This window comes from Neovison vison, chromosome 3 (assembly GCF_020171115.1).
Source record: "Neovison vison isolate M4711 chromosome 3, ASM_NN_V1, whole genome shotgun sequence".
NCBI classification, from domain to species: domain Eukaryota; kingdom Metazoa; phylum Chordata; class Mammalia; order Carnivora; family Mustelidae; genus Neogale; species Neogale vison.
Window position 1 is genome coordinate 38,074,738 of NC_058093.1, and position 13,310 is coordinate 38,088,047.

The window sequence follows — 13,310 nt, forward strand, 5'->3', positions numbered from 1 at the left end:
ACAGAAAGAAAGGGCAATACCTCCATGACTCCACGCCAGGAAACATGCCACATTTAACACTCTCTCACACAGCAGATCACGGTCAGCAACTTGTCCCAGTCTAGGCTGTGACACCAACTGTCACTGAATGGACAAGAATGTAAGATGTTCTTCATAAAAATACAAAAATGTCCAGAGAAGTCCTGTTAAGTTTCCTAAGGGGACAGTCAGCGGGAGGGGATCTCCCAGGTCAGTTCTCACCTCCCAGTGTGGAAAGAGAAAGAATAGGAAATATACTTTCTACACAGGACCCAGGTAAGCCTGCCCGTACCTGTCAATAAACTCAGAGTGTTAAACAACATTTTCATAATTGTCAGCCACACAAAGTAACATTTACCTTTAAATAACTACATTCCACTTAAAGGTTTAAAAATTTAAAAATAAAAATAAATAATAAAAAAAGAAAGAAAGAAACTTTTAAAAGTAGGCCAACTAAATAGAAAGAAAAGGTTAGTATGATCGAGAAAGGAAGTCTGAGGAGAAAAGGAGGAGAAACAGGGCTCCCTTCTGGTCTTGCCATATCTGATTTCTCTTTGGGTGGGGCTTCCCGGACAGAAGCAACACTCTCAGGGGTCTGGTGTTGAAGGAGGAAGGAAGTTCCTGACAGAACGAGTTTGCTTCCGATGGGTGGGGGGGTGGGGGTAGACACCATGCGTGAGAATACATGGAGCGTGGGGAGCAGCGCCCTAGGGAGCCCCGATGTGAGTGAGACCGTGTTCTCCCCAGCACCACTGCAGCTTGCTTCATGTGCAAATACAGTGGTTTTCATGCCCCACATTCCCAACAGGCAAGGGGGCCGCCCCACACTGCCCCCTCCTCAGTAGGACCAGCTCCATCGCCCACGTAGGGCCCAGCACACGGAAGAAAACTGGGCTTCCGGTGAGGAAGCCATTCCCATTTCTACCATGGCTCTGACAGGAGAGAACAGAGGGAGTCAGGGGGAGGCAAGGGAAAGTATCTCAGGGCAGATGGAGAGGTGGAGAAACTTCTTCACCTCGAGGTCTAATGGGAAACCCAAAAATGCTACTGTGAGCCTTAATTCCATGTGTTAACTCGGCTAAGCCACGGCACCCAAACATGTTGTCAAACACTGGTCTAGATGTTGCTGGGAAGGTACTTTTTAGATGAGATAAGTTTTTAAAGCAGTAGGCTTTGAGTAAAGTGATTACCCTCTAAAACATGGGTGGGCCTCATCTAATCCGGTGAAGGCCTAAGAGCAAAGAGTGAGGTTTCTTAAGAAGGAATTCAGGCTCAAAACTGTAACAAGGAAACCCTGCCTGAGTTTCCAGCCTGATGTCTGGCACTACAGATTGAGAACTTGCCCGTTCTCACAGTTATGTGAGCCAATTCCTTAAAATCAATCCCTTCCAATAGTTCTCTCTTTTTCTCTTCATATATATTTTGGCGAGGGGGTGGGGGGAATTTTATTTATTTATTTGAGAAAGAACAAGAGTGTGGGCCGGGGGAGGGACAGAAGGAGAGGGACAAGCAGACTCTGTACTAAGCCACAGACCTTCACACGGGGCTTGATCTCACAACCCTGAGGTCAAGACCTGAGCTGAAATCAAGAGTCAGATGCTTAACTGGCTGAGCCACCCAGGCGCCCCTCCATGAAAAGGTTTTTCAATACCCCTCAATGCTTAGTTGGATTTCCTACTAATTCCTTCACTGATTCATGAGTATGAGATGTGCCCCTTGAAAGTTCTGGGCAGCGGAACCATGGCACCTGGGTCAGCCTCTGCACTCAGCCCCTCTTGGGTGTATGGCTACAGGCACATGACTAAAGCAAGTATGACACAATTCATAAATGTGGCTCGGTGAGATGTAGCTTGCAGGGAGGGACCACAGATGTGAAGCACCCAGCTCAAAACCTAGACAGATTCGTGCTCACTAAATGGTGGTTTGGAGCTATTATGGTTACACAAAGGTTACTAATAAAATACACTTCCCCCTACCCCCAGTGGAAAGAAAGACAATTAATATAATGTTTTAAAGACCAGGCAAGTGATATCAAGGGTGACTGCTGGAATTCAGCCCAGGGAAAGTGTATGGAGCCCAGAACGAGAAGTCTGCAGGTGAAAATGGAGTAACAGGGGACCAGGCATCAGGTGGAAGGCACTGCACCAGCAGACCTGAGACTCCAGCAAAACCAGGGAAGTGGCCTCCACGTGGGTGGGTCGGACACACGTGTGAGGAACCGCGCTTCCACGCATTCTGAAGGGCTAGCTAGCTCCTACAAGGAAGAAGAGAGGGAGGCAAAACAGACACGACCAGAAAGAGTCACCCATGTGTGCGTTCTTTTCAGGACCACACAGGTAGGTTGTGCAGACACAGATTTTGGCTAGAAATCACTGTGACTTCGGAGTCTCAAAATTTACACAATAAAAAAAAAAAAATCAGTACAAAGCAGAAGATCTCCGGAAAAGAAACTTTTGGAACTTCTGAATATTTGCAGAGGGCACCACAGGTCCGATAACACATACAGGGCCCAGAGTAAGAATGTTTAATAGATGAGAAAATTCTAAATAGATTGCGTTTTGCTTTTTATGCCCATTAAAAAAGAAAAACATATTCCATTAACCTAAGAACACGGTATGAAAAGATATGCAATCCAATAAAAGCTGGGGAATGACCTCTAGTAAATCTTTAAAAAATAATTAAGCTGTTCAGAGATCAAGCCTATTTTTAATTTTCTTATTTTGCTTACTTGTCTTTTCGTATTTTGTCATGGCTGTGACCTGCTCATGGAGAGGGACATCGTGTTTTCAAAACCCTGCCAAGAGTAAGTCTAAAGAGAAAAGGCGTCATAAGTGAGTGGGGGGCGTGTCTATGGACAAGTGAACACATCCAGGGAGCCAACATCTGCCCAGACGCACGAGAAAAGGTAAAAGTCTAAGACTGGAGAGAGCAAGGATTCGCATTCCATGCTGGTACCGACCTGGGTCACAAAGGCATTTATAGCTGGTGCCCACGCTGTGGCAGGTGCCGTGCGCGCAGGGGCTGAGCGCACAGAAGTCCACGAGCTGGGCGCACGCTGGCCCCGTGAAGCCCGCGCTGCAGCTGCAGCTGAAATGCAGGCCGTCCGCGTGGCAGGTCCCATTGTTTTGGCACGGGGACGAGGCGCACGGGTCCACCTTTTCCTCGCAGGCCGCGCCGAAGTATCCTGCCAGAAAACGCAGACAGGGGAACGGGTCAAAAATAAATGAAACCGTGTTCACACATCATAGCTGATAAGCTGGGTGCAGGTGGCACCTGCGTGGCTCAGACCTTAAGCCTCTGTCTTCGGCTTATGTCATGACCCTGGAGTCCCGGGATCCAGCCCCCCACTGGTCTCTCTGCTCAGCGGGGAGTTTGCTTCTCACTCTCCCTCTGTGCTCTTCCTCTTTCTCTCAAATAAATAAAATCTTTAAAAACGAAATAAACAATCTGGGTCCATTCCTAAATTTCCCCATTGTGAAGTGATTAACTCATTTAACAGTTTCCAGATACCGAGAACCCAACCGTAGGGGGAAGGCAGGTCTTCTTAGCTTGGGAATGGGGGGTTAAAGTAGTAAGCCCTGGGCTTTCAATTTGTTCAAATGTAAGATATATGACCACTCAGATGTTCAGACACCCAGGGACGTGAATATATTTACAGGTGTACATCGGCATACGTATGTGTGAATAATTAGTCTAGAAAGATGCCGAAAAAAAATTAATGGTGATGACCTTCAGGAAGGTGGGACTGGGGTCAGTGGAGGACTCTGTCCTCTTATTGCATACACATTTCTGGGGCAAAGGCATTCCTTACCTTTGCTTCAAAAAGATGTAATCCTGAATTTTAAAAAATAAACCCATATAAAATAATAATCAATGAAAAGATATCTCTCTCACATCCCTTCCACCCCATTCTTCTCTCTTGAAGAGCCACTGTTAGCAGTTTCTTGAATATATACTTTTTTTTTAAAGATTTTATTTATTTGACAGAGATCACAAGTAGGCAGAGAGGCAGGCAGAGAGAGAGGGAAGCAGGCTCCCTGCCAAGCACAGAGCCCAATGCAGGGCTTGATTCCAGGACCCGGGGACCATGAGCTGAACCGAAAGAAGAGGCTTTAACCCACTGAGCTACCCAGGCACCCCTTGAATATATACTTTTTAAATTTGGTTATTGTAATAGATAAACTCTGGTGGCCATATAACAGAATACTACACAGCAGTAAAAAGGATCTACGATCTCACTTGTGCTACAATGCGGATGCATCCCAAAAAATTATTTTAGCTGAAAGAAAGCAATTAAAAAAAACACATATTGTGTGATTCCACTTCTAAGAAATGTCCAGAAAAAGCAAATCTGTAGATAAAGAAAATAGACTGGTGCTTGTCTAGAACCAGGTATGACCTTGAATGGCCATCAGCTGTCTTTGGGGTTGATGTAAATGGTCTAATATCGCATAGTGGTGATACATTTACTAAAATGCACTGAGTTATGTACCTAAAATAAATGAAATTTGTATCCAAATTTTACCTCAGGAAAGCATTAAATTCTTTAAAAATATTAAATGTGCTAATTGTAGAGGCTATTTCTTTTTGTTTCCCGTATATGTGTTTCAGTATTCCTCAATTTTAAAAAGTGTACATATGTCTGTGTGGGTCTGTAGGCTTGTGTATCCCTGCAGGGATTTCAAATACTTTAGTAAAACCTATTCACAGTATAGCAGCAGCTTGAAAATTAAAAGAAGATGGTTCAAATTTTAGAAACAAAGTTAAATAATTTTACTAATAGTTTTTATTCCAATATTCTCTTCAACTTTTCTTGTCTATATTTTTCTAAAAGATTTTATCTATTTATTCGTTTTGAGAGAGAGAAAGCGCAAGTGGGGATGGAGGGTGCAGAGAGAGAAGGAGAAGCAGACTCCCCACTGAAAAGGGAGCCTGATATGGGGCTCGATATCAGGACACCAGGATCATGACCTGAGCTGAAAGCAGACACTTAACTGACTGCGCCACCCAGACGTCCCCTCCTTGTCTACATTTAAGTTTGTATTTACCCATCTTCACACAGAACTCCTGGCAATACTGGCAATATCTGTTGTTGCTGCTAAGGACCTAGTGAATACATAAAACAAACAAAAATAGCTCCCAGACTTAATTATCTGAAGCATCCCTCATAAATTGGCATAATCAACTTGGTGTTTTTCTGTCCAAAAATAGAAAACCTTTTCAAAATCCAATTCTATTCAACATTTTAAAAAGTTTTCCGGTAGTTTTTAAATTTTAGAAACTGTACTAAAAATATCCCACATTGGCTTTAATAACACTTGAATTCTCCAAAGAGTCCCTTCACAGCCTGGAATGGAATCGAATTCCATCTTTTGTGAGATGCGTTCCATTTTACTCTGAATGAAAAGGAGATACTTAAGTACTTATTACCATGGGACAAACAATGACCAAGGCGAGCCCCGACCTCTCTAATCTGCTGCCTCATCCAGAAAAGAGCTGAAATTATTTTCTTTACAACGTCGTTGTGGGTTCTAAAAAGATACTAGCAAAATTCCTGAAAGAGCTCCTGATCCAATGCTGAGTAAATGAATTAAATAAGAATGGTAAGACCAAGAGCCAGAGTGGACATCTCCTGGGGGCTGGCGTGTATCAGATGGTTTTAACCCTTCCCATGCATTATTTCTCTGAACCCCACTATAACTGTATGATAAAAGAACCCTTAGTGCCTCTACTGAACAGATGGGACAGTGGCGACACAGAAACATATATAAAGTAGCCTGTTGGAGTCTATGTAGCTAGTGGATGGCACAGGGGGGTACTAAGCCCAAGTTCTTGCTGCTCTGCAGTATGACACAGAAAGAAATCAGTGATGGGCCATCTAAGGAGTTAAGGTGTATAAACACAACTGGGACTCATGCTTCTATCCTGTTTGTATCTGAATGGAAAAAGAAATAGAAGACTCATCCATCAAGTCAAAATTGAAAAAAAATACAAAATTTTAGAAAGGCAATCACTCTAGATTCATGTTGGTAGGCTCCATTATAAATATTCACATAATCTGCATAGGATATTCCAAGCAGAGCAAAAGAGAGTAAATATGCAAGGAGATGTGAAGGGTCATGACTGGGGAGAGCCCACATTTCAGTAAGGTCAAGGGGAGGGGGGGAAGTGAACATAAATGAGGTCCCCGGTCAGAGGTCCGATCGCGAACAGTCTTGCACACCTCCATAAGCAGTCTGCATTTCCTTCTGAAGCTCCTAGACATCACCTATTCTTGTTTCTTTGATATCCCTAATTGCAAGCAGTGTGGAGAGTGAATTAGTGACGATCAAGACTGGAAGCAGGAAACCAGGTGTTTACTAGTGTAATTGGGGTGAGAGGTTAGGAGGAACAATTTGTAGCGCTAAGGATGAAGAATGTGAGACAGTAAATGATTTCACGAGCAACACTGTCAGTTCAGGGACCAATTAGATGGTGCAAGAATGAAAGAGAGGGGAAAGCCTAGAGACACAAGGTTGCAGAAGCCTTAAACTCCAACGCCAGCAGGAGTCAGGCCGGCAGCACTGACGACAGAAGCGGGCCAGCAGTAAGACAGCAGGGAGTGGTGGGGACTGCACCAGACCAGAGACAGTATACCCCCTTGAGTGTGTTCCAAAGGGGGTGGCTGCCGCTCACCTGCAGCTCTCTGCTACCATTTGAGAGGTGGAGCCCGTTGCCAGATCCTCTGAATTTTCAAGAAATATCTGAAGGGATTCTTGTTGGAACCCCTCCTAGTTGAAAACAGTGATATGTCATTTCTCTGGGAGCTAAAACACATCTATGGACCCTGTGTACGTGCCTTCTGTGTGTGACTTAATGTGATCCATGAGCTTTGGAGCCAACGTGGGAGTTATTGCCCATGAGCAACCGCAAGACCTTGAGCAGGTCCTTGATCCTCTTGACCTCGTGTGTCTGCGTTCACAGAATGGGCACAGTGATGCCAACAGCACACGGTTTTTACGAAGCTGGAATGAGAACTTCTGGAAAACATTTGGCACGGTGACTGGCAAATAACAGGCATTCAGTAATAAGCAGCTACACGTGTGTTTTTCCAGACTGGGGTACAATGTGGACGGTGGTGTTACCAACCGCAATGGCCAACAGAGGAGGAGATTCCCAGGGTGGAATGATGAGCTCAGCTTCACACTTGTTGGCTTGAGGTACTTTTGTGTTTATTCCAGTCAGTTAACTATGCAGACCTGGTGCTCAGGAAAGAGATACAAAGGAGAAGACATGGACTGGGGGTCAGACACATATGGATAGGAATCAAATTCATAGGTGTGGATGCTAATATTTGAGGCAAGTGTCTGGAAGACAGTCCTCACTAGAAATGCCCAGGCTGGTACCCCCATGGCAGGTTTCTCTGCCTCCATTCCTGTGAGAAATCAGTGTCTCTTGTTTAAGCCAACCACCGACGGTATTCTGTCACGGAAGCCCAAAGCTAAGACACGACAGCTGTGACCAGCAACTTCTCTTTTTCCATCACCCAAGCAATTGTTATCCTCTGATTAATGGGACATCCTTGGTAAATGACTCACACCTTTCATAGCCACCCCTTAAATGGCTTCCAGAGAGAGAAAGGGACAAAGTTTTATAACACAGAGAAGGCAGGGCCAGAAAACTAAAGTTGGGTTGGGCGCTTCTTCCTAGCTTTGCGACCTTGAGTGAAGTACTTAATCATTTTGTGCTTTAATTTTCTTGCATATAAAACGAGGATGACCCCTGCTGTGTCAGATGAAACAAAATGGCAGGCAGTGCTCAATAAATGTTGGAGGCTCCTTCCTTTAAGCAGGGCTTCCAGGGAAATTCCAGGTTGTAGGTACACCCGGAGTTTGTGGTTAGGGCAATGGGAGAGAGGTGGGTTTGTCAGCCAGTCTCCGGAACGTCATCAAATTTCACATGAACATGAATCCTTAGGGGGAAGAGGGGTCCCAGGAGATATCCAAGAGGGAGTGTTTTGGAATTAGGTGGTTCTCACACAGTGTTCTCTAAACATATTGGGCCACCCAGAGGGGCTGACAAATGGAGCTGGGATCCCAGAGCAAGCCATGGTGGGAAGAGGTTGTAGGCAGGGGGCATCTCTAACAGCATTTCTGCACAGGTTCAAAAGGACAAGCTGCTGAAACAGTGTCTTTTGATGGCAAACACTTGTCCATACCGGGCACCGTTCCAAGCGGTTGGGCTATATTAACTCACTGAACCCTGGTCTCAGTTCTATGAGCTAAGTACTATTATTTCCTTTTCAGATGGGTAAACAGAGGCACAGGAAGGTCAAGTAACTTGCCCAAGGTTACACAGCTAGTAAATGGCAGGAATGGAGTTTCAACACCGGGAGTCTGACTCCCAAATCCAAGCTTCTAGCCAGTGCTTTTTGCTGTAACATTTGACGTCTGGGGTGCAGCAGAAGGGCCAAGAATGTGAAAACAGGTAATCCAGGACCTGTCAGACTCCTCTGTCACTTGCTGGCTATGTGTAGCAGAAAGGGCTTGTCCTCGCTGATATCTGCCTCCTCTGCTTTCACAGCAATAGGACAGCTGGTCACCCGGCGGCCCAGAATAATGGCTACATTGGCTGTCTTTGCTGTAGCCAGATGGAAATGACAACACTCTGGGTAATGGGATATAAATGGAAATCTCTTGAGGTTGCTTCTGAGAAACTTCCTTAAAAGAGAGTTGGCATGCACCCTTTGCCCTGTTTTATTTTATCCCTTCATTCATTCTACTGTCTGTAGCATAGAGATGATGGAGCATAGAGATTGCCCTACTTTGGTAGAAAATCACCCATACACAGTAATGCTCAGTTAACCCCAGGAAGGACAAATTCAAAGAAAACAAACAAGGACTTCGTAGTCAAAATACTGGGCATCCAAAACTAGGGAAAAAAATATTAAAAGTATCCAGAAGAAAAAAACAAAATACATATATTGAACAAGGAAAAGAATTACAGGTGACTTTTCATTAGGATCCATGGAGGCAAAAGACAATAAATTACCTCTTTTTAAGGTACTGAAAGAATGAACCTATCTCCAAGAACTCTATTTCCAGAGAAAATAACTTTAAATAAAAATGAGGCTAGGGCGCCTGGGTGGCTCAGTGGATTAAGCCGCTGCCTTCGGCTCAGGTCAAGATCTCGGGGTCCTGGGATCGAGTCCCGCATCTGGCTCTCTGCTCAGCAGGGGGCCTGCTTCCCTCTCTTTCTCTCTGCCTGCCTCTCTGTCTACTTGTGATCTCTGTCAAATAAACAAATAAAATCTTTAAAAAAAATGAGGCTAAATTAAGACATTTTCTAATAAAGAACCACCAAGAGAATGTTGTTGCCAACATACCTACCTTACTACAAAAACATTAAGGAGTCTTATTCAAGCAGAATATAAATGATAATATAGATGGAAATACAAGTTTGTAGGAAGAAATGAAGAAGACTGAAAATGGTACATTTGGGAATAAGTTCTTTTTCCTTTTCTTTATTTAACAACAACTAGCTATTTAAAGATTTTATTTATTTACTGAGAGAAAGTACACACGCGAGTGGGGGGGAGTGGGAGAGGAGAGGGAAATCTCAAGCAGAATCCCCACTGAATGTGCAGCCCAAAGTGGGGCTGGATCTCAGGACCCTGAGGTCAAGAAATCAAGAGTCAGGGGCCCAAATGACTGAGCCCCTTAAACAACTGAATATTTGAAGCAAAATTAACAATACTGAATCATAATGTTATAACATACTTAGAAAATACGTGACAACAATAGAACAAAGAATGAGGGGGGTGGTTGATAGCATTATACCGTCATTGGATACTGTAATGCCCAGAGCAACCACTAAAGGACAACAAAAAATTAAGAACCGAAACAATAGCAGAAGATAAAGATAGCGCTAAAAAACCAACTCAAGAGAAAAAAATTTTCTAAGTATTCAATTTTCCCAAAAGAATGAAGGAAAGGGAGAATAAAATAAAGAACATGGTAGATGAACAGAAAGCGGCAACCAGTCCTATCCATAATCACACTGAATGCAAATGACTAACAATGCAGAGATTGTCAGACGGGAAAAAAAAGGAGAACCAAATTACATGTTCTCTAAGAGAAACCCATTTTAAATAAAAAGACATAAAGATTGACGTGAAAAGATGGGAGAAGATACATTCGGGGGAAATTAATGTAAGAAAGCTAGCATGGCAATATTATATCAGCAAAGGTAGGCTTTAATGCTAGAAGTATTATCAGAGAGAAGGAGGGCCATTTAACATGAAAAACTTGGCTGTCTATCAAAAAGATATAACAACCCTAAATGTACAGATACCTAATAAGAGAATTTCAAAATATACAAAAGAAAAACCTGCCAGAGGGAGAAACCGACTCCATCAGAGAAGGACCTCTTTCTTATTACCCAATAGAATAAATTGACAGCAAGAGCTCATGTCTACAATATTTTGAAATACTATTGAACCATCCTGACCTAGTTAATATTAGTATAAAACCACACTCAAAGACTCAGAACACAAATTCTTTATACACGCATATTAAACAAGTCAGTTATTTCAACAAATGTGAGAAAATCGTTTGACAAAAATCAATATCCGTTCATTATTTTTAAAGGGGAGGGGGTATTATCAGCAAACTAAAACAAGAGTCCATTTCCTCCATCAGACAGGGCAAAAAACAAAAACTTACAGGTAACTTTACATTTAGTGGTGAAATAATGGGTAGCCTCCTCTAAGATAAAGAAAAAACCTAAGGAAATGATTTGGTTTTTTGTTTATGGTACAAATTCACAAGGTGACTCCATAATTTATATCGACATGTAAGGCACACAAAAAACCTAAAACAATGTTGAAAAAAGAAAAAAAAAAGGCTTAAGATTAAAAGATTTGGAGGACTTCCCCTAGCTGACTTTTTTTTTTTTTTTTTAAATTTGAGAGAGAGAGAACACACACACAAGTGGTGGGGAGGGACAGAGGGAGAGGGGGCAGGGGCAGAGGGAGAAGGATGGGCAGGCTCTCTGATCCCAGGACCCTGGGATTCTGACCTGAGCTGAAGGCAGCCACTTAACCGACTGAGCCATCCAAGCACCCCTATGTTAGCTGACTTCTAAACTTGATATAAAGCTACAGTTATTTACAGTGTCTACGGTTTGCAACTAAACCAAATTCTGATTGATAAGCCATGCCAGTGAAATCCAATAACGAGCTCTTCTTTGAGGTCTTAGTTTCCTCGTTTGTTAAAAATAGAGATGATAAGACAGCTGTATAAATCAAATAGTTACACTAATAGAGGAAAAAGAAGAGGAATCAGTGTTAATACTAACAGCAAATCCTGAGTTCTTATACCAGACACTAGACCAAGCAATTGGCTTCTATCGCTTTGATTTATCACAACCACTGGCCCAGTTACAGTCTACTATTATCCCCTTTTACCAAAGAAGGCTTAGAGACTAGATATTGGAGAACTGGCCCAGGGACATCAACTGGTAAGTAAGAAAAGCAAAAATCAAAATGAGGTCTGTGTTCTTAAGCCCCGTGCTAGGCTCCTACACAAGAGTTTGTCTCAAGGCACTTGAAAAGTTGAAGGTACCACGCTAGCCAAAGAAATGACGGCCAGATTAAACCCATCCGTATCCTAACTTCTTTAATTTAAGATAGCTTTAGGACATGGAGACCCCTCAGCAAGTATAAATTTTGAACTCTGCGCATTGGAAATGCCCTGGGTCTCTCTAGCTCTCAGCATCTCCAGGATCATGTGGAGGATAATTTTAAAGAATACGGTGATGAAACTTGAGTTCTAAGGAATCAGCCTATTCCATGAACTATCAACTCCTTAGAAAACCAAAAGTCATTTTTAAAATAAGCCAAATACCGGATTTGGAGTCAAGGTGCCAACCAAGGCAGGCCTGCCCTCCCCATCTGCCTGCCGATCGAGGCCAGATGTTGGCTAGTTTATGGCTCTTGCCATAATATGTGTTACACGAGTGTGAATGTCTAAGTTCTTGAAATTTTGACTTAAAACTCGCTTGCAAACATGATGCTGATGACAGAGAGCTTGAATGTTACCGCAGTGGAAGTGTCAAAAACTAAACTTCAGCCCAGGGAAGAAACAATGTATACTCAATTTCTAGATCTATCCATGAGTGTATGTAAGTGATCCCCCAAACAGATGCCGTGCTATAGGAGTCTGATTTCTCTGTTTCAAAATATACAAGTCTACGACTCAAAGCTAAGACAAAGATTACTTTCAGGTGCACTCCTATGTGAATCTACACAGTGAGCACCATTCTGGGAGTGCTGGGAAAAAAGGTATCTTACACCACAAGGTAGGAAAGGCCTTGGGGCCATCTGTACCTGAGACTCGGCCAGCACAGATTTCATCTTTCCAGAAACATTCCAAAAATGAACCAAGATTTTCATTGTCCTGTTTTCTCCTCTGTGTCTCCCTCCCCTCTTTGTCCCCCTTCCCCTCAACCATGCATTACATACACAGAATTTCAAACTCCACATTCAATCCTAGGAACCTCTAGGCTTTTTCCTGTTCCTGCATCCCGTTGTAACTCTAAAAGCAATTATTTTAGATAGCCTTTGGTAAAGTTTCGCTTTCTATTAACGTAACTCTTTCAGACCTTTGACAAGTCAATCAGTAATGATCTCTTAAGGTAAATGTTCTGGAAAATTCCTCTTGCAGAATATGCAAACCAAATTAGTTACAGTGGCCAAGGCAAGAGGACTGGAAAACAAAATTTAACATTCTTGGATTCAACCACATTCACAGACACATTCAGAAAAGACAAAACACTGCTTTGTGGGATATCATACTGTAAGTAATAAAAATAATAATAATAGTGTTTCTGAACTGACTAAAAGACTAACAGATTAACCATACTGGAGAAATAATATGTGGTCCCATCTGGAACCTAAAGAGCAAATACATTTGAATTTATGATCCTACTTGAAGGGCAGAAAATAAAAAAATTATTTAATAATGTTAATCAAAATGTGCAGATGGAGTAAGGAAGATAGTAATGTTTTTTGTTTGCAACGGTCTCTTCCAAGTCCTACAAACTTCATATGATAGACATTAGAAAATGCTGGAAAGAAAACACAATAGCCCCAGAGAAAAATTGAAACCCGTGGAAACAAGGCCAGCAGTCAAGACAGTTAAAGCAACTCTACTGCAACAAGGGAAAAGTTTAGAGAAGGATGAAAGCTTAAAGGATTAAAATGGAAAGCAAACAAGACAGAACTAGGCAAGAAATCTAAGGAAAGAGGGGCT

At 42.6% G+C, this 13,310-nt stretch overlaps 1 protein-coding gene across 2 annotated transcripts in view; it reads right to left on the reverse strand.

Moving 5' to 3' along the window:
* DNER (delta/notch like EGF repeat containing) overlaps positions 1-13,310 on the reverse strand; it is a 321,150-nt gene that overhangs the window by 61,241 nt on the left and 246,599 nt on the right. For both annotated transcript variants that reach the window (XM_044241774.1, XM_044241775.1), the window contains exon 8: positions 2,978-3,202. In XM_044241774.1, coding sequence (XP_044097709.1) covers positions 2,978-3,202 — 225 coding nt within the window. The remainder of the gene's footprint in view (positions 1-2,977; positions 3,203-13,310) is intronic.